Raw genomic sequence first — 22,559 nt, forward strand, 5'->3', positions numbered from 1 at the left:
TCAAACCTCTCCAATCTACCCTTTGTTTTGCAGCAAGAGGGAACATTCTAAGAAAACAGAGTTGTATCACTGCCCTGCTTAAAATCCCGCAGTGACTTCCACTATTGACAAAGAAGGCTCTTTACCCTGAAGCTCTTCCTTTACGTGTAGAGCATGTCTCTTGCTGCTGATTCCCTTATAAGCTCTGATTCATCCCTCCCGAAAGATGCCCCTGCACCTTGTCCAGGCTGCCTTCTGCCAGGAAACCTTTTCCATCTGCCCACTATTTACCTATTAAATAGTATTCATCTTTTAAATATGCAGTTCAGTATCATCTGTCTAAGAATCTTGCCCTGACATCCTATTACACCACCATTCTGGGCAGGAGAGCCCTCCAGGGACCATCCTTTGCACTCTGATTCCCTCCACTTGGGATATACTTTGTTGATTGTTTTTTTTCTCATGCTCCCTCTACACTACGAGTTCCTGAGCAGTGCTGTTTTCCTCTTTGTCTTCCTCTTACTTTAGCACAGTTTCTGGCCAAAGGAGTACTTAATGATGACTTAAGATAATATTTATTGAGTGCTATCTATTGCCAGCCATCATTCCAACCCTTTGAGGCAGGTCCTACTATTATCCCCATTTAAAAAATAAAGACACTGAAGTACTCAAGTATAGCTTGTTTGAGCAGCTTTGAGTAAGATTACAAGACTCATGCTTTTACACTTATGCCAAGTCTCTTTAGCCTGAAAAATATTTTCTAAAAAATTGAGTTAATTGCCAATGTTTAAAAATCTTTAGATTTCTGAAGAAGCACACAGAAATTAGTTGATATGGCAACAGTGAGCAGGCATCCCTATGTTTCTTTCCTGGCACTGTTTGGCTGGAGCTAGGCAGCAGCTGTCCCCTTGAGTCAGAGCTTGTGATTTCCTGTCCATCACATTGCCCTGCATCAAGCATTTACTTGCTTCCCCTGATTGTGTGGGCATTTGATCGTGGGATGCTGAATGTGATGGCTTCTTCAGTTTTTTCTGAACCTGAGATTATAAGGTTAACTTGAATATATTTTGTGTAAAACAGACTCTAAATTCTTCTAAAGGCACACTCATCACTTGTATCACTTGTAGTCAATGCTAATATTTGCATTTTATTTATATATTCCTCCCAGGAAATAGGATTCTGTTAAATCCAGGAGGATGAGCCATGTGTAATGTTGCTGTTCCCATAATTGATAATGCTGTCCCACACTGTAGTCATGGATTTGTTCCTCATTGTAAATGGCTAATATGTAGCTTATATTGAATGTGATCCTTCACATAATTTATTGCTGAACATTTGCTAGACTGCCTAACCATTGCAATGATATTAACAGTCTCAGTTCTTGATGCATGGTAACTGTCTAACTTTAAAAAATTCAGCATCTATCATAAACAAACTCTTTTTTCCAATAAAGTACTGTAAATTCTAACATTTGAGATATTGGATTCAAGTTATTCTTTGGTGAGACTTCTGTTTTGTTATATAATATTCTCCCTCCAAAACAGTAAATATTTCTGAGGGCCCATGAGAGAGGGCATCTTTATCTTTTTGAAATATTCATTTTATAATTAGCAAAGGGTAAAAGAGTAGAGAAAATTGCAAAAATATATAGGTAAAATATGATAACTACAATAATAAATGGCAACCTAGGGCATGGAAGAGACTGCACTTAACTGAATATAGAAGAATTTAGGAGGCTATTTTTGGAAGAAGTAATATTTAAACTAAGACCTAAAAGTAAATTGGAGTTAGTATGATGAAAAGTGGGGAGGAGTGTGTCTGACAAACACCTCCCGTGTGCAGGGACATGGAAGTGAGAGGAAATGTGTCCTGTTGGGGAAACGAAACAGTTCACCGTGACTCAGCATAGAGAGGCTGCGAGTGGTAGGCGCTGGACCTGGAGAGGCAAGAAGAAGCCTAACCACAGGGGCTTTTAGATTGTTTTAAGATTTTTTAAAAAATCTTAAGAACAGAGGAACATATTAAAGACTTTAAGTAAGGGGAGCTAGATGATCAAATTTGAGTGTCTAGAAAGCTATATCTAGGGCTTCCCTGGGAGTTCAGCTGGTAAAGAACCCGCCTGTAATGCAGGAGACCCTGGGTTGATTCCTGGGTCAGGAAGATCCACTGGAGAAGCGATAGGCTACCCACACTGGTATTCTTGGGCTTCCTGGGTGGCTCAGCTGGTAAGCAATCTGCCTGCAATGAGAGAGACTTGGTTTCGATCCCCGGGTTGGAAAGATCCCCTGGAGAAGGGAATGGCTACTCATTCCAGTATTCTAGCCTGGAGAATTCCATGGACTCTATAGTAAACTGTTACTGTGATGTTTTGCAGCAGTTACTTTACATTGTAATTTTGTCCTTTAGTCCATCAGGATGTACTTTTGGGGGGAAGAAACCCTGGAACCCAAAGAAGAAAATATCGTGGCAGCTAAGCACACTTGTCAGTGCTCCCACAGGAATTGCTTTAACAGCTGGCATTGCTATCCCTACCATAATCACTGGCATTCCTGTATACCAATAGATTGTTTTAAAAATGTTTTTTTAATCTTAAGAACAAAGGAATATATTGAAGACTAAGTAAGGGGAACTAGTTGATCAAATTTGAGTGTTTAGAAAGCTATACCTAGTCATAGTATGGAAACTGGTGGAAAGAAGATGGTGAGCAAAACCGGAGACATTTAAGATATTTGCAGAATTCTACTTGTGAAATAAGGAAGTAGCCATGGAGAGGGAGGTAAGTGGATACATTTGAAAGATATTTAGAAAGAAGGGTTGAAAAATAAGAAAACAAGTGAAAAACAAAAGTAAATAAGAAAGGAAAGAAGGATGGAAGGAAGGGAAAAGGAAAGAAAGAAGGAAAGAGAAAAGTCAAGGGTGATTTTAAAGTTATTATATGGGCTCCTGACGAATGATGATTCTACTCAAGCACAGAATCATAGGAAGACTTGACCCTGCATTACAATTTGCCCTTATCTTTTATCTTACAGTTGCAGAGAGATTTCAATTTATAAAATTCAGTCACAGAATGATCTCATTTGATCCTCATAGTAATCTCTGTGGAGTCATCACTAATTGCATTTACTGAGAAGCGGAGCATGTGAAGGGATACCAGAGGCCAGATGAAATGCGACACATTCAAGAAAGCAAAAGGTGTGAGTGGGTGGAGCACAGAAAGTGAAATAATATGAGCAAAGAGATCTTGAATCGAGTAGAGTGTTGCAGGACATATTAAGAATTTTGAGCTTTATTCTTAAGAACAAGGGAAACCATAGGATGATTTTAAGCAATGGTAACATAGTCACATTTATATTCTTAAAATATCATTTAGTAGATGTATAGAGATTGGAGAGGAAGAGAAGAACAAAGAGAGAATGGTCAAACAGCTATTGCAGTAAAGTGATAAAGATGGCACTTGGAACTAAGGTGGTGGTGGATAAAACTTTAGATGAAGGTAGGGTATATATACTTCACTAATTCTATTCAGTATTGTACTAGAGACCCTTGCCTGTGTGAGAAAGCAAGGAAAATATACGAAAAATACACATATTTGAAAGAAAGAAGTAAAGTATTCTTTATTCTGAGATGGCATAATCATCTATGTTTAATATCCCCAAAAATGTATAAGAAAGCTACTTGAACTGATAAGTAAATTTAGCAAATTTTTAGGGCACTAGGTTGTTAAAAATTAATTATATCTCTATACTTACAAAAACCATTATTCATTGAAATTAATAAACCTTTAAAATAGTATCAAGAAACACAAAATACAGAGAAATAATAAAAAAAAATTTGTAAGGTTTCTATGATGAAAACTACAAACACATTGATGACAGAAATCAAAGGCCTAAATGAAGGGAGAGATATACTGTTTATCAATTGGAATAAGTTGTCAATTCTTCCTGAATTGCTCTACAGATTCACTGCAATTCAGTCAAAATTCCAGCAAGATTTTTTTATAGAAATAGACAAGCTGGTTCTAAAATTTATATGGAAAAACAAAAACTCTACAATAGCAAAAGCAATTTTAACAAAGAAGAGCAAAGCTGGATTTCTAGATTCACTATAACTTATCAATATAGTATGATATTGACATAAGGGAAGACTTAATATTGATGGAACAGAATAGAGTCCATACATATGTGGTCAGTTAATTTTTGATAAAGTACCAAAATAACTTAATAGATAAAGGAAGTGTTTTAAATAAATCACGCTAAAAAAATGGGCATCCATATTAAAAAAAAATTAACAAAGAATACAAATTCAACTCTTACCTTATGCCATTAAAAAGTAATTCTAATAGATCTTATAAATATAAAACCTAAACCTATAAGATTCCTATAAGTAAACATAGGAGGAAATATTTGTGATCTTGAGTGTAGCAAGAATATTTTAGATAGGACACAAAAAAATATTTATACATTTGATAAAGTAAATTTCACTGAAATTAAAAAAAAAACTTTTGTTTTTTGAAAGGCGTTGGTTAGATTATGAAGAGGCAAGCCACAGACTAGAGGAAACTACTTGCAAAACACATAACAGATGAAAGAATCTATCTAGAATCTAAATACTCTTATTAGTATATAAGATAATTTAAACAAGTAATTCACCAAAGAAAGAGATATAAGCAGCAGATAAACACACAAAATTATCAATATTATTAGTCATTGGAGAAATACAAGATAATACCACATCTATTTACCATAACATACCTACTCAAATTGTTAATAGTTTATTTTAAGTAGACAATAAAAAGATTGCTGGCAAGGATGTGTATCAACTGAAATTCTCATACACTTCTCATACAAGTCATAGTGGTACAGATGCCTTGGAAAAAATCTTACTGTAATATCTAGTAATTATCATATATATTTGTCCAAGAGTAATTTAAACAAACACACAAAAACCTAAATGGTTTTGGCAATTACATTCATAATAGCACCAAACAGAATAATTCAGATGATCATCTACTTGTGAATGGATAAATAAAACCAAGGTACATCAACACACCTCTTCATAGATCGCAGCCTTGTGGTGAAAGAGCTTGCGTAACTCAACAAAGCTATGAGCCATGCCATGCAGGGCCACCTAAGATGGACGGGTCATAGCGGAGAGTGCTGACAAAGCGTGGTCCACTGGAAGAGGGACCAAGCCACTCCAGCATTACTGCTGCGAGAACCCCACAGACATGAATAGTATGAAAAGGCAAAAACCACGACACTGGAAGATGAACCTCCCAGGTCAGAAGGTATCCAATATGCTACTGGGGAGGAGTAAAGGGCAATTACTAATAGCTCCAGAAAGAATGAAGGGCTGCGCCAAAGCAGAAAGGATGCTCAGTTGTGGATGTGTCTGGTGGTGAAAGTAAAGTCTGATGCTATAAAGAACAATATTACATAGGAACTTGGAATGTTAGGTCCATGAACCAAGGTAACTTTGAGGTGGTGAAGCAGGAGATGGCAAGAGTGAACATCGACATTGTAAGAATTAGTGAACTAAAATGGACGGGAATGGGTGAATCTAATTCAGATGACTGTTATATCTACTAGTGCAGGCAAGAATCCCTGAGAAGAAATGAAGTAGCCCTCATACTTAACAAGACATGCAGTACTTGGGTCCAATCTCAAAACAAACAGATTGATCTCAGTTCGTTTCCAAGGCAAACCATTCAATATCACAGTAATCCAAGTCCGTGCCTCAATCACTGATGCCAAAGTAGCTGAAGTTGACCAGTTCTATGAAGACTGACAAGATGTTCTAGAACTAACACCAAAAAAAAACATGTCCTTTTCATTATAGGAGATTGGAATGAAAAAGTAGGAAGTTAAGAGATACCTGGAGTAACAGGCAAGTTTGGTCTTGGAGTACAAAATAAAGCAGGACAAAGGCTAACAGAATTTTGTTAAGAGAACACACGGATCATAGCAAACACCTTTTCAACAACACAAGAGACGACTTTACACATTGTTGCTGTTCAGTCACTTAGTCTCAGTCACTTAGTCATGTCTGAGTGAACAACCCCATGGACTACAGCACACCAGGCTTCCCTTATCCTTCACTATCTCCTGGAGTTTCTTCAAACTCATGTCCATTGAGTTGATGATGCCATCCAACCATCTCATCCTCTATACCCCCATACCCCCTCTGCCCTCAATCTTTCTCAGCATCAGGGTTTTTTCCAGTGAGTCAGCTCTTTGCATTAGGGGTCCAAAGTAGTGAAGCTTCAGCTTCAGCATCAGTCCTTCCAATTAATATTCAGGGTTGATTTCCTTTAGGATAGATTGGTTTGAGCTCCTTGCTGTCCAAGGGACTCTCAAGAGTCTGTGTCTGCTCAGCACCACAGTTCGAAAGCATCAATTCTTTAGTGCTCAGCTTTCTTTATGGTCCAACTCTCACATCCGTACACGACTATTGGAAAAACCATAGCTTTGACAATATGGATCTTTGTGAGACAAGTGAGCTTTTTAACATGTGTGAGCTTTTTAATATGCTGTCTAGATTTGTTATAACTTATCTTCTAAGGAGAAAGTGTCTTTTAATTTCATGGCTGCAATCACTGTCTGCAGTGATTTTGCAGCCCAAGAAAACAAAGTCTGTCACTGTTACCATTTTTTCCCCATCTATTTGCCACGAAGTGATGGGACCAGATGTCATGATCTTAGTTTTTTGAATGCCGACTTTTAAGCCAGCTTATTCATTGTCCTCTTTCACCTTCAGTAAGAGGCTCTTCAGTTCCTCTTCACTTTCTGCCATTAGGGTGGTATCATCCGCGTATCTGAAGTTATTGATATTTCTCCTGGAAGTCTTGATTCTAGCTTGTTATTCATCCAGCTGGGCATTTCTCACCAAATGGTCAATACTGAAATCAGATTGATTACATTCTTTGTGGCTGAAGATGAAGAAGCTCTATATAGTCAGCAAAAACAAGACCTGGAGCTGAAACTTCAGCTCCGATCCTGAGCTCCTGATTGTGAATTTGAAGAAAGTAGGGAAACCACTATACCATTCAGGTATGACCTAAATCAAATCCCTTCTAATTATACAGTAGAAGTGGAAAATAGATTCAAGGGATTAGATCTGATAGACAGAGTGTCTGAACAAGTATGGACAGAGGTTCATAACATTGTATGGGAGTCAGGGACCAAAATCATCCCAAAGAAAAAGAAATTCAAGAAGGCAAACTGATTGTCTGAGGAGGCTCTCAAATAGCTGAGGAAAGAAGAGAAGCGTAAAGTAAGCGAGAAAGGGAAAGATATACTCAACTGAATGCAGAATTGCAGAGAATAGCAAGGAGAGATAAGAAGGCTATTTTCAATGAAAACTGCAAAGAAGTATGGAAAAACAATAGAATGGGAAAGACCAGAGATCTCTTCAAGAAAATTGGAGATATCAAGGGAAAATTTCATGTGAGGATGGGCATGATAAAGGACAGAAACAGTAAGGACCTAACAGAGGTAGAAGACATTATGAAGAGGTGGCAAGAATACAGAGAACTGTACAAAAAAGGGCTTAATGACCTAGATAACCACGATGGTGTGGTCACTCACCTAGAGCCAGACATCCTGGAGTGTGAAGTCAAGTGGGCCATAGGAAGCATTACTACAAACAAAGCTAGTGGAGGTGATGGAATTCCAGCCAAGTTATTTCAAATCCTAAAGTAGGACGCTTTTAAAGTGCTGCACTCAATATGCCAGAAAATTTGGAAAACTCAGCAGTGGTCACAGGGTCATTCCAATACCAAAGAATGGCAATGCCAAGAATGTTCAAACTACTGGCCAACTGCACTCATTTTGCATGCTAGTAAGGTAATGCTCAAAATCCTTCAAGCTAGGCTTCAATAGTACAAGTACTGAGAACTTTCAGTATAAGCTGGGTTTAGAAAAGGCAGAGGAACCAGAGATCAAATTGCCTGCATTCGTTGCATAGTAGAGAATGCAAGGGAATTCCAGAAAAAATATCTACTTCTATTTCATTGACTATGCTGAAGCCTGTGACTGTCTGGATCACACACACACATACACACACATCAACACAATGGAATATTACATAGGAATGTGAAAGAATAAATAGCTGATAAATGTACTAACATGACTCCATTTATTTGACATTCTGGAAAAGGCAAACTTATAGGGACATAATTCAGATCAGTGGTTGCTAGGGGCTGGAGATATGAAAGGTAAATTGATTCCAAAGAGGCATGAGGGAACTTTTGAAATACTGGAACTACTGTTTATAATGATTGTAGTTGTGATTATACAGCTGTATATAGTTGTTAAAACTCCTTGCACTATTAGCCTAAAATGGTAACTTTTACTATTTAAGTTATATCTCAACTTCTACTATATAAATTAAACATAATTTTTTTAAAATGACAATTTCAATAATTTAAATGACTAACATGGTGTTGAGCTGGGATGGTGGAAGGTGATGATAAATAGTGGATAAATCTAACATGTTCTTAGGATGTAAAATCCATAGGAAGAGGTGAACTGATTTTGATACAGGAGATGAGAAGAAGGGAGACGTGTAAAGTGAAAGTTGCTCAGTTATATCAGACTCTTTGCAACCCTATGAACTATACAGTCTATGGAATTCTCTAGGCCAGAATACTGGAGTAGGTAGACTTTCCCTTCTCCAGGGGATCTTCCCAACCCCAGGATCGAACTCAGGTCTCCCACATTGCAGGTGGATACTTTACCAGCTGGGCCACAAGGGAAGCCAAAGAGAAGCACAAGGGAAGAACAAGGGAAGCTCTGATAAAAATACTACAATATGTCTAGAATTACAGTGGATTTTTTTAATATATGCATAAATCTTATCAGAAATCATATTCTAAGAGGTAGATGATAACAGATCAGAACAAGAAATAAGCAACAATTCTTGTCCAGTTCAAAATAGAGTTCTCTTATCCACACTATAATAAGGGCCAGATCCCATCATTTAAAACTATGAAAGCATATAGAGAAAGGTTAGGACAATTATGTACAGAGCATGTACTATGTGAAAAGCTCTTGGTTAGACAGTATGCAGAGTGTAATTAAAGACCATATAGTTATTAGGAGGAAAATACCTTGAAAAGACAGTATGAGATATGACTATTGCTCTGCACATGAGTACTAATAAATACTGTAATCCTGGTTAAGACTCTGAACTTGTGTGAATATCCACATTTATAAGGTATATCGTTCCCTAACATCCCTTTTGACTTGATCCTTCTGACATATTTGTGCTTCCCTGGTGGCTCAGACGGTAAAGAATCTGCCTGCAATGAGGGAGACCTGGGTTTGATCCCTGGGTTGGGAAGATCCTCTGGGGGAGGACATAGGAACCCACTCCAGTATTCTTGCCTGGAGAACCCCCATGGACAGAGGAGCCTGGCAGGCTTCAGTCCATGCGGTTGCAAAGAGTTCAGACACAACCGAGTAACTTTCACTTCACTTCTGATATATTCTGATAGGGCGACCACTTAAGGAGTTTACAGTATAATTCATTATAAAATTTCTTTATGATTTAATTTGAAAACTACTTTTGAATCATGGTAAGTTTTGGGGATGCAAAGTCAAGGGGTTTTTAGATTCATGGTGGATACAAGTAAGTAAACAGTGTGACCAGACAAAAAAAGCAGAGCAAATAAAATGGAGAGAAATGCAAATCAAATTTACTTCAAATATTTGTACATTTTCCCCTGTGATTAGATTCCTTACCTCCATCTTCTGCAGTTACACAGAGTATAATGTATATTATCAAATATAATCAACAACAAAATTATAGGCTCACTCACAAAGTCCCAGTTTTCAAATGCATCTATATATGTAATACAAAATTAGAAAAAGCCATTCTCCTTTGTATAATGTGAGACAAGCCAAAAGCAGACCTGATAGATAATTTTTGTGTGTTGCTATTTTCAGCTCACCTTTATATGCACACCAAAAAGGCGTTTCTAAATCAAATCTCAAAAAGTAAATATGGCATTATTTATATTATTTGTACCCACATTCCACATGGCCATAGTCATCTGCTTGTTTCATTAACAACAGATAAATAAAAATCTTAAACTTTAATAATAAAATATACCTACCCTTGTGTGTGTCTGTGTCCAAAATCATATAGTTATAGGCCATTAAGTCTTCTGGATTGGGCACATAACTTGAGATTGTTTCTTTACTTCTCACCTTGGCAATCCACCAAGAACTGTCATTTTGGGGGAACAATGCTTCTTGAATTTGTGAAAATGCAGAGAACTTTGGAGACCAGAGAAACCTTTTTTTTCTTTTTTTTCCATGGCTGCACCCTGCAGCTTGTGGGATCTTAATTCTCCATGTAGGGCCCTCGGCAGTGAAAGCACACACTCCTGACCACTGGACCACCAGGGGATTCCCTCAGAGAAACCTAACTGCAGCATGGCTTACCTGGCTTGAGATGAGCGAAGGGAATTTCTCCCGTGAGAAGTTCCCACAGACACAGCGCATAGCTGAAGACATCCGCCTTGATTGTGTAGCGTGTACACTGCGTGAACACCTCAGGAGCCATCCAGCGGAGGTTCTGCGGGTCAAAATCCATCCACAAGTCATTGACCAAGTGTTTAGTTCTTCTACTGTACGACAGTGTTCTTCTTAGCAAAGATTTGTTAAGTATTCTATGTTCTCAAAAATATAAACATAAAATAACATCAATACTGCCCTCAATGTGTGCAATAATAAACTGGCATGTTCACACAGAAATGGTGTTTACTGCTACCTTTTAGTTTTTCAAAGGGCGCTTTTTTAATCATTGGAAGATCATGAAATCCATAATTCTTCCAAATATACTGCAACAATATTAATTGCCAAGTAAAATGGTGAGCACAGCAGTGGCACTGTTCTGCTTATCTCTGAGTATCTTTCCCCTGGAAGCCTTGCAAGTTTCTGAATAGCCATCCGTGGATTCATCCAAGAACTCTATGCCTCCCTGGGTGTGAATCATGCACTCTGGGGGGAAGCATCTCTCCTTTAGAGCTTCAGGTTGTAATTTAGGAAGTCACTAAATTAGACCAATAAATAGTGCCCTGATGACTGAGGAGAGAAAAGGTCTCAGGGGAGTGCTCAGAATATTCGTGTGAAGGAGATTTCTCACTGGCAGGATCAGGTCTGTCATATCTCCTTTGTTTGCCCAGTGGTGTTATTTCTAAATGCTGCTTGTGCAATATTCTTGAAAGCAAGCCTGTAAAACATGACAAGTTTCTCCATACAAAGTTTTACCCTCATGTTTTGATGGCATCATTTACATTCTTTTTATTTGTAATTGTGTATTTTTCATTTTTAAATATGTTTCCATTATGGGGTGCAATTGCATAAATTTGGTTTATGTGTGGTTTAAGAAGAAGAATACTAGAGTTAGGGAAGGAAAATTCTAGTTCTGGCCCTACTATCAACTACTTGGGTGGTTTTGAGAGTCTCCTATGCTTCTTGGACCTAAGATTCCTCAAGGGTAACACAGGAGGCAGGCCCTTCTAGCTCTAAAATCTCATGCCTTCATAATCATATCAATGAACTTTGCCAAATACCTTCTGTCTTTGTGTTTCCCCTGAAAGAAACCAGTATTCTCTTATTACTCTTAGTGATATTTTGTGTGTAGTGCTGCCTGCTGATAATTCTTTCCAAGAGTCTACATTATTTTGAAGTCATGCATAATTGCAGCTTGCCAAGAATGTCTTTATTTCGATTATGGTGCTTATATGCAATCCTTCCACATGAGCTTTCACATCCCAAGTAGCCTCCAATTATATAGCAGATTATGAGTTTTGTCACAACATTGCATTAGCAGAAGTAAGCATAGAGTATGCCCATTTTTTCCCACAGGGGGTAATAGAGTAATTAGCAAACTTATATCAGGCCACATAACTAGTTAGAAATAAAATAGCCTTCAAAACAAATCTTGAATAGGGCTGTGCTTAAAAGACTCCACTCCTAGGATAGAAGAATGTTACTTGTTTTGGTGAAATTCAATTCAATTTCATTCAACAAAAGGATATTTAACCAGAGTCTCCACTGGCTACATTTTAGAATCTCCTGGGGAAACTTTTAAAAGATACATGTACTCAAGATGAACTCTAGGACAAGGAGATCAGAATTTCTGGGGGTTGAATTCAGGTTGAATGCTTTTACAAAAGTTTCCAAAGTGATTTCAATGTGCAGCCATGGTTGAGGTCCACTGAGTTAGCTATCTCTATGTCAAAGATGCCAGATAAGATCTATATGTCCTGTCAAAAAAAGGACCCACTCTTCCCACCTCTCTCATTTCTTACCATACTCCTCCTTTCTTACTCCACTCCAGTTAATCTGGCCTTGAACACACAAAGGACTCTCCTGCTGCAGAGCCTTTGCACTTACTGTTCCCTCTTCTACACTGCTCTTCTCCTCCTATGGATAACTCCCACATAGGTCTCTTATCAAATGCTTTCTTTCTGTTTCACTCATCTAAATGACACCCCCATCACTTTACATTTATCTGCTCTTTGTTTTTTTTCTTCATAACACTTATCACCACCTGATATGTATTTTACTAATTTGTTCAATGTTTATCTTCTCCAATTAGAATATTAGTCCCATAAACACAAGAACTTTGTCATGGCAATATTCCCAGTTCCTTGAAAAATGTCTGACACTTAGTAGGTATTCCATAAATGTCTGCTGAATGAATGAAATTTAACTGGGGAAACCAGCACGCTTAATACTAAACCTATGATGTGGTTCCTGCCTTCCTCTTTAACTCGTCTCCCACTTTGTCTTTTTCTCACAATGCGTGCCAACAATGCCAAGCTATTTAAAGTCCCCAAGGAAAGCTGGTGTTTCTCCCTCCTCTGTACCTTTGTTCACGTGTTCATTCTGTTTGAATTGATTTATTCCTGTTCAATCTACCTGGGCTCCCATGAGGCTTTGCCACATCTCTGTCATTGAATGTCCATACTGCCTTCACCCTTTCTTGCATATGGTTTTTCCCACTACAAAATGAGTTACTTGAGATCAAAGACAAGCTTTTATTCACATCTTGTATTCCTGGCCCTTTGTACAATGCCTGACACATTGTAGACCCTTCATAAATGTTTGTTGAGTGAGTAAGAGTACTACCCAGCAGTGTGAAAAAAGTGCTACAAAAGCACAGACAGAAAAGTGTGCGGGAGGAGGTGGGAGGGGCAGTTTACAGGATGGAAGGTACTTAAAATGGATAAACTTTTCTTGGCCATGCAAGATAATAAGACTTTCTCAAGGTGGGATGCAATGAAAGCTTTTTTGGGCAGAGAATATGATCCTGGCAGAGTCATAAATCTGTGAAAGTGAATGAAATATTTGGGGAATAGCCAGATGGCTTGTATTTATGTTGCTGGGGGCATAGGGGACTTAAGAAAATGTTTAGTGCGAAATGAAGTCACAGAAGAGTCTTGGGTTCAGGCTGGGGGAGAGTGTTATAACATTTTAATGCTTCCCAGGTGGTGATAGCGGTAAACAATCTGCCTGCCAATGCAGGAGATGCAAGAGAAGTGGGTTTAATCCCTGGATCAGGAAGATTCCAGTATTCTTGCCTGGAAAATTCCGTGGACAGAAGAGCCTGTGGACTATAGTGGACTATAGTCCAAGTGGTCGCAGAGTCAGACAGGACTGAATGTGCACACACGCACACACACACACAAACAACATTTTAAGCATCATTGATGATTTACAGGAAGAAGAGAATTGTCAGAACACAACACTTGGCTGATGTTGCAAAGAATGAACTGGAAGAGAGGACTGGAATTAAAAGCCTAGAACAATGGTCCAGAAAAGAGATGGGGAAGACCTGAACTGAGGCAGTGGTAAATGAAAGTTTGGGATAAACTAAAAAAGAAAAGAAATAGAAACAAACAGAAAAAGTGATTGAGCAGTGTGTAAGCAGAAGCAGGAAAAGGAAGGGACAGAAAATTAGCTCAAGCTTGGGTAATTAAATAACACAGGTAGGTCAGAAAGAGAAGTATACTCCTTTGTGGGGAGGGGAGAGGGAAAAGCAGATAATGAATTTAAATGCAGACATTTCGAGTACAATTTATGTTTGCTCCAGATGTTATAATTTATATTTTTCTTAAACAGTAATGCTTGACTGTATCACCTATCGCCTTACAATGTTAAAATGGAAAACTATAAATTGTTAATAGATGCAGGTAAACTATGAATTTTATGGCTACCTATTAAATTTTAGCTCTACCATTTAATAAGGAGATCTAAACATGAAAGTCAATTATCCATGCCCGCCATGTACTTTTCAATTAGATTTGAAACAAATTCTGTTACTTTTTCTGTAACATTTTTCAAATATAAATCTAATCTATTTCTCTAACAGAGCCCTGAAATAGTTCTTTTGGGGGCTTACTAAAAATAAAAACATAAAACATTATCCTGCCTCTGGGACAATGACATTTCTTCCAGTTAAAGCTGCTTTCATCTCCTTTTCTCTCATGCTGAGTTTACACATTCTAATTGTTTCATAATTATAGGGAACATGAGCAGCAACAAACCCCAGGTTGTTTCGTCATGTTGTCTTCATCCAGAGACTGCAGAAATCTTGATTCTGGGGAAGAGAGAAAACAGATTCATGTCAAAGGAAATGTTTTAAAACCAAGGTCAAAGATTATAGCTAAAAGTTTGGAACCCCAAAGAAACCTCTGTCTTATTTAAAATTTTTACTTCCATTTTTTAGCTGAGGATATAAAAGAAGAAAAACTGAAAAGAAATGACATGCTTTTAAAATTAATTGAAAATTTTAAAAATTTATTTGTTTTTAATTGGAGGACAATTGCTTTACAATATTGTATTGGTTTCCGCCATACAACATGAATCAGCCACAGGTGCACACATGTCATCTCCCTGTTGCTAATTGAAAACTTTTCCTAGTACCCCTCTATGATAACTTGAAATGTGAATAATTTAGAGAAATATAGCTGTCAGGGTGATATCCATTTCCAGGTTTATCATATATTATCTCCACCAATGAGGAAGGAAGAAAGAAACTGATGTCTCTGGGGGCATTACTCATAGAAATCTCACCTCCAAAATCTGCCACCACAGCATGCCCATCCTCATAGAGAAGAATATTGTGACTGTAAAAAAATAAAAAGTAGATTTTGAGTAAAGTGTACTATTTTCAGTCTGAATGGTCTCTCAAGGAAGAGGATAAAAATCGTCATTTGTTTACCCCAGAGGTTAAGCAACTCCCCAAAACAGACATCTCAGGTTAGTGACTCTGATTTTCTCAGTTTGCTAATCTGAAAGGAATGTTTATATAATGTGATCATCTTATATCTGACTTTGAAAGTATTCAAAGTACTTTACTTTAGGTAAACCTTCCAAACTTGTCAAAGACTCATTAGCTGAAAATTAGTTTTTCAGCTCTTTGAAGTTCAGTTGCTAACAAAATTTGGTTACAGGCAATAGTAAAAGGTTATCTGTGAGCATATCAGAGTCAGAGCAAGGGAACAAGTTTGCTAGAACTCTAGGCACAAGGGCAGTTCAAGGCAGGACCTGAGATGAATACAGGAAAAGGACTCTTTATGGCAAATGTCTTAGTCAATATGTTCTAGCTGATATCCTAGGAAAAAGAGTGTTTTTAAGGCCTGTGAAATGAGACCAGCTAAAGTACTTTTTAAGTTCTTAGAGAGGAAAACATAGAAAGGTCTTCAAAGTTTCCTTTCCAAAATAGAATTCAAGCTAGAATAAGACTGTCCTTTTCAAGAAGTATACCAAGGTTGGGACAGTCTAATTAGAGGCCATTTCTCTCACATATTGGTGAATTGAGTTGTGAGATCTCTTATGGACAAACATATTGTGATCCAAGATGGTCTTTGAGTATTTCTTATTGAATGCCTTTCTTTATGCTCATTTAACGTTTAGCTTCTCAATGAGTCATTTCAGCATTAGGAGATAACCCACTGGATTTCTTTTAGTGCACATAGGTCATACAATATTAATTTATCTGCTCTTTCTTTCATTGTTTTGCTTCGTGATCGAAAAAGGAAGATCTTTTAGTCTAAATAACTCTAATATGATATTGAACCATTTATATAAGTGCTTTAAGGTACTGAGTTAAGCTTTATAAGAAAGTTAGCTTTGAACTTCTCTTGTATCATAAATGAATTTTACTTTTATGGTATACATTTAATTCTCTTTTAAACTAGCAAAAATCTAGAATGTGTTCAAGCTATTTTTTTTTTTTTTTGGCCTGGAAGATACCAGTGTAAAAGTAATGTTAATTAATTGCTAATTTGTAACACATAATGAGTGAGTGCATGCTCAGTTGCTCATTTATGTTCAACTCTCCCTGACCTTCTGGACTGGACTGTAGACCGCCAGGCTCCTCTGTTCATGGGATTTTCTAGGCAAGAATATTGGAGTGAGTTTCTATCTCCTTCTCCAGAGGATCTTCTTGACCCAGGGATAGAACCCATGTCTCCTGTGTCTCTTGCATTGGCAGACAGATTTTTTATCACTGTGCCCCCTGGGAAGCCCAGAGAAGTAAGAGGATGTCAAAATGAAATGCCCCCTAAGATGTTATCTTTAACTGTAAATTACCAATTAATACATTCTGTGAAAATGACACTGTCATGATAAAGAACTCTCCAGTATCAGGAGTTCTCTGGAAGTTCAGGCAACAAGAAGAATGCATCAAAATGCTGTACCACTAGATTACTTGAAGGATTTAGGTGAGTTACTATACCACAGTCCCTTAATCTATCAAAAGATAATGAGGGTCACAGTTCATAGTTATCATTAAAACATGCTAAACATGAATTACCAATTGAATTAAATGATTATATGTATAGTATCTTATCAATTAATTTAATTTTAATTCAAATTAATAATGTAGAACAACAGTTATCAAAATAGTTAGCAGCATATACTCAATACAAAAAACAGATATCTAAATGAACTTGCCCTAGTTGAACACCGGAAAAGGCTGACAGAAACCCTACTTAAACTTCACCTGTTCCAAAATCACGGTCCTTGAGGCAACCGTTTAAATTTTTGGATGTTGTGTGTGCATGCCTATTAAGTCACTTCAGCTGTGTCGGACTCTTTGCAATTATATGGATGGTAATCCACCAAGCTCCTCTGTCCATGAGAAACCTTGGGCATATTTTGTTTATTCATTTGTGTGTTTAAATTTCTTCTAAATATTTTGTATTACTAAGAATAAGGATGATAACGCCTGGTAACTGGAGTTGGGATAGTTTAGCGTAATTTTACTCTTCGAGCAAAAGAAATGGCTTCCCTGGTGGCTCAGTAGTAAAGAATCCATCGGCAGTGCAGGACACAGAGGTTCAATCCCTGGGTTAGGAAGATCCCCTGGAGAAGGGAATGGCTACCCATTCCAGTATTCTTGCCTGGAAAATCCCATAGACAGAGGAGCCTGGTAGGGTACAGTCTGTGGGGCTGCAAACAATCAGACACAGCTGAAGTGGCTAAACAACAGCAAAAGAAACAAATGAATCTGATCACTGGGCTGCCCTGTTCCTTCTGGTATGAGGGGCAGGCTGTCTCAGGATACAGGGATCATGCTCATAGTTGTAACTACAGCATTTTTAGCATGTGCTTATTTTTGGCACACTGCTTACACCCCTTATCACATTTGACTATACTCATAAACATCTTTTAAACAAATAAAAGAAACTTAAAATAGAAAGCCACAAGTTTGGTAGCATAAAGATCACAGTAGTGAATAAGCAAGTACTTACTGAACTGTGGTTGTTTAGACACCAAGTTGTATCTGAGTCTTTGTGACCCCTTTAACTGCAGCATACCAGGCTTCCTTGACCTTCACTTTCTCCTAGAGTTTGCTCAAACTCATGTCCATTGAGTTGGTGATGCTATCCAACCATCTCACCTGCTGTCGCCTCTTTTCCTCCTCCCCTCAATCTTTCTCAGCATCAGTCTTTTGTAATGAGTTGGCTCCTTGAATCAGGTGGCCAAAGTACTGGAGCTTCAGCTTCAGCATCAGTCCTTCCAGTTAATATTCAGGGTTTATTTCCTTTAGGATTGACTGGTTTGATCTCCTTGATGTCGACGGGCTTCTCAAGAGTCTTCTCCAGTACTGCAATTCAAAAGCATCAATTCTTCCGTGTTCAGTCTTCTTCATGGTCCAACACTCATATCTATACATGGCTACTGGAAAAACCATGGCTTTGACTATACAGATCTTTGTTGACAAAGTTATATCTCTGCTTTTTAATATGCTGTCTAGGTTTGTCATACGTTTTCTTCAAAGGAGCAAGCATCTTTCAATTTTGTGGCTGCAATCACCATCTGCAGTGATTTTGGAGCCTAAGAACAGAAAATCTGTCATTGTTTCCACTTTTCCCCATCTATTTGCTATAAAATGATGGAACAGGATGCCATGATCTTCATTTTTTGAATGTTGAGCTTTAAGTCAGCTTTTTCACTCTCCTCTTTCACCCTCATTGAGAGATTCTTTGGTTCCTCTTCATTTTTTTTGCCATTAGAATGGTAACATTTAACTAACTAAGGTGGTTGATATTTCTCCCAGAAATCTTTATTCCAGCTCATGAGTCTTCCAGTCCAGCATTTCCAATGAAATGATGCATATAAGTGAAATAAACAGGGTGACTATATAGAGCCTTGATGTACTCCTTTTACGATTCTGCAGTAGTTCACTGTTTCATGTCCGGTTCTAAGTGTTTCTTCTTATCCTGCATACAGATTTCTCAGGAGACAGGTAATGTGGTCTGGTATTCCCATCTATTTAAGACTTTTCCACAGTTTGTTGTGATCCAAACAGTAAAAGGATTTAGTGTAGTCAATGAAGTAGAGTAGATATTTTTCTGGAATTTTTTATTTTTCTATAATCCAATGGATGTTGGCAATTTGATCTCTGTTTCCTCTGCCTTTTCTACACCCAGCTTGTACATCTGAAAGTTCCTGGTTCACATACTGCTGAAGCCTAATTTGAAGGATTTTGAGCATCGTCTTACTAGTATGTGAAACGAGCACAACTGTACGGTTGCTGTTCAGTCGCTCAGACTGTCTCACTATTTGTGACTCCATGGACTGCAGCATGCCAGGCTTCCCTGTCCTTCACCATCTCCTGGAGCTTGCTCAAACTCATATCCATTGAGTCAGTGATGCAATCCAACCATCTCATCCTCTGTCATCCCCTTCTCCTTCTGCACTCAATCTTCCCAGCATCAGGGTCTTTTCTAATGAGTCAGTTCTTCTCATTAGGTGGCCAAAATATTGGAGTTTCAGTTTCAGCATCAGTCCTTCGAATGAATATTCAGAACTGATTTCCTTTAGGATGGACTGATTGGATCTCCTTGAAATCCAAGGGACTCTCAGGAGTATTCTCCAACACCACAGTTCAAAAGCAGCAGTTCTTTGGTGCTCAGCCTTCTACATGGTTCAACTGTCACATCCATATATGATACTGGAAAAACCACACCTTTGACCTTATGGACCTCAGTTGGCAAAGTAATGTCTCTGCTTTTTAATATGCTGTCTAGGTTGGTCAAAACTTTTCTTTCAAGGAGCAAGTGTCTTTTAATTTTGTGGTTGCAGTCATGATCTGCAGTGATTGTGGAACCCAAGAAAATAAAGTCAGCCACTGTTTCCACTGTTTCCCCATCTATTTGCCGATCTTGATTCCAGCTTGTGCTTCATTCAGCCCGGTATTTTGCATGATGTAGTCTGCATATAAGTTAAGTAAGCCGGGTGACAATATATAGCCTTGACACACTTCTTTTCCAATTTCGACTGGCCCTTTGTTTCATGTGCAGTTCTAACTGTTGGTTCTTGACCTGCATATTTCTCAGGAGACAGGTAAGATGGTCTGGTATTCTCATCTCTTTAAGAATTTCCCACAGTTTGTTGTGGTCCACACAGTCAAAAGCTTTGGTGTAGTCAATAAAGCAGAAGTAGATGTTTTTCTGGAACTCTCTTGCTTTTTTGATTATCTAATGAATGTTGGCAATTTGATCTCTGGTTCCTCTATCTTATCTAAATTCAGCTTGAACATCTGGAGGTTCCCAGTTCATGTACCATTGAAGCCTGTCTTGGAGCATTTTGAGCATTACTTTGCTAGCATGTAAGCTGAGTGCAATTGTGAAGTAGTTTGAGCATTTACCTTCTTCGAGTTTGGCATGAAAACAGGTTTTCCAGGCCTGTGGCCACTGCTGAGTTTTCCATATTTGCTGGCAGTTGAGTATAGCATTTTAACAGCATCATCTTTTAGGTCTTCAAACAGCTCAGCTGGAATTCAATCAACTCCACTAGCTTTGTTTGTAGTGATGCTTCCTAAGGCCTACATGACTTCATGTTCCAGGATGTCTGGCTCTAGGTGAGTGGTCACACCATCGTGATTATCTGAGTCATGAAGATCTTTTTTGTGTAGTTCTTCTGTGTATTCTTGCCACATCTTCTTAATATTTTCTGCTCCTGTTAAGTCCATACCATTTCTGTTCTTTATTGTGCCCATCTTTGCATGAAATGTTCCTTTGGTATCTCTAATCTTCTTGAAGAGATTTCTAGTCTTTCCTGTTCTATTGTTTCCCTTTGTTTCTTTGCACTGATCACCGAGGAAGGCTTTCTTATTTCTCCTTGCTATTCTTTGGAACTCTGCATTCATGTAGGTTTATCTTTTCTCTTTTGCTTTTCGCTTCTCTTCTTTTATCAGCTATTAGTAAGGCCTTCTCAGACAGCCTTTTTGCATTTTTTTTCCCCTTGGGAATGGTCTTCATCACTGCTTCCTATACAATGTCATGAACCTCCATCAGTAGTTTTTCAGGCACTCTGTCTATCAGATCTAATCTCTTGAATCTATTTGTCACTTCCACTATATAATTGTAAGGAATTTGACTTAGATCATACTTAACCACCTAGTAATTTTCCCTACTTTCTTCAATTTAAGTCTGAATTTGGCAATAAGGAGTTCATGATCGGAGCCACAGTCAGCTCTGGGTCTAGTTTTTGCTGACATATAGAGCTTGTCCATCTTCGGCTGCAAAGAATATAATCAATCTGATTTCAGTATTGACCATCTGGTGATGTACATTTGTAGAGCCATCTCTTGTGTTTTTGGAAGAGGGTGTTTGCTATGATCAGTATAACTTGGCAAAACTCTGTTAGCCTTTGCCCTGCTTCATTTTGTACTCCAAGGCCAAACTTGCCTGTTACTCTCACTATATCTTGACTTCCTACTTTTACATTCCAGTTTGCTATGATGAAAAGGACATTTTTTTTTTTTTTTTTTTTTTTTTTTGGTATTAGTTCTAGAAGGTCTTGTAGGTCTTCAGAACTATTCAACGCCAGGTTCTTCAGCATTAGTGGTTGGGGCATAGACTTGGATTACTGTGCTAATGAACGTTTTGCCTTGGAAATGAACAGAGATCACTCTGTCATTTTGAGACTGCACCCAACTACTGCATTTCAGACTCTTTTGTTGACTATGAGAGCTACCTCATTTCTTCTAAGGGATTCTTGCCCACAGTAGTAGATATAATGGTGATCTGAATTAAATTCACCCATTCCGGTCCATTTTAGTTCACTGATTCCTAAAATGTCGATGTTCTCTCTTGCCATCTCCTGTTTGACCACTTTCAATTTGCCTTGATTCATGGACCTAACATTCCAGGTTCCTATGAAACATTGTTCTTTACAGCATCTAACTTTACTTTCACCGCCAGACACATCCAAAATGAGGTCTTGTTTCCACTTTGGCTCAGACTCTTCATCTTTCTGGAGCTTTTTCTCCACTGATCTCCAGTAGCATATTGGTTACCTAATGACCTGGGGAGTTAATCTTTCTGTGTCATATCTTTTTGCCTTTTCATACTGTTCATGGGGTTCTCAAGGCAAGAATGCTGAGGTGGTTTACCATTTCCTTCTTCAGTGGACTATGTTTTGTGAGGTAGTTTCAACTTATTGAATATCAATCATCACCTTATAAATATTTAAATTTCATATACTTGTAAGATTGGAAGATAAACTAGAACTAACCTAGTTTAACCCTCTTAGCTTCAGAAGTGAAGCCCAAATCTCAGAGAATCTAAGTATATTGACAGATGTTATGTAAGTAGCTTGGGGCAGTGAGGATTCCCAGGTGGCACAGTGGTGAAGAATCCCACTGTCAATGCAGGAGATGCAAGAGACATGGGTTTGATCTCTAGGTTGGGAAGATTCCCTGGATTAGGAAATGGCAACTCTCCCCAGTATTCTTGCCTGGAAAATTCCATGGACAGAGGAGCCTGGTGGGCTACAGTCCATGGGGTTGCAAAGAGGCAGACACAACTGAGCACCTGCACCACCACAGTTCATCCAGTTCATCGAGGCCAGCATCTCAGATTTTAGAAAAGTCCCTGGCAAATAGTAGGTGACAGTGAATTTTATGTTTCATATTATGGACCTTCCCCCAAAGCATGGTCTTTACTTCCTTCACATTATCAAGACATACTGTTGGTGGGAATGTAAATTGGTACAGACACTATGAAGAACAATATAGAGGTTCCTTAAAAACCTAAAAGTAGATCC

The 22,559-nt window shown here is 38.1% G+C and overlaps 1 protein-coding gene across 1 annotated transcript in view; it reads right to left on the bottom strand.

The window, feature by feature from the left end:
* Positions 1-22,559, bottom strand: part of TNNI3K (TNNI3 interacting kinase) — a 311,086-nt gene that overhangs the window by 99,103 nt on the left and 189,424 nt on the right. The window contains exons 18-20 of the mRNA XM_065910902.1: positions 15,072-15,124; positions 14,543-14,595; positions 10,428-10,560 (exon numbers count right to left, since the gene is read on the bottom strand). Of these exons, the coding sequence (XP_065766974.1) occupies positions 10,428-10,560; positions 14,543-14,595; positions 15,072-15,124 (239 nt within the window). The remainder of the gene's footprint in view (positions 1-10,427; positions 10,561-14,542; positions 14,596-15,071; positions 15,125-22,559) is intronic.

Source organism: Muntiacus reevesi, chromosome 1 (genome assembly GCF_963930625.1).
Source record: "Muntiacus reevesi chromosome 1, mMunRee1.1, whole genome shotgun sequence".
Lineage (NCBI taxonomy): Eukaryota > Metazoa > Chordata > Mammalia > Artiodactyla > Cervidae > Muntiacus > Muntiacus reevesi.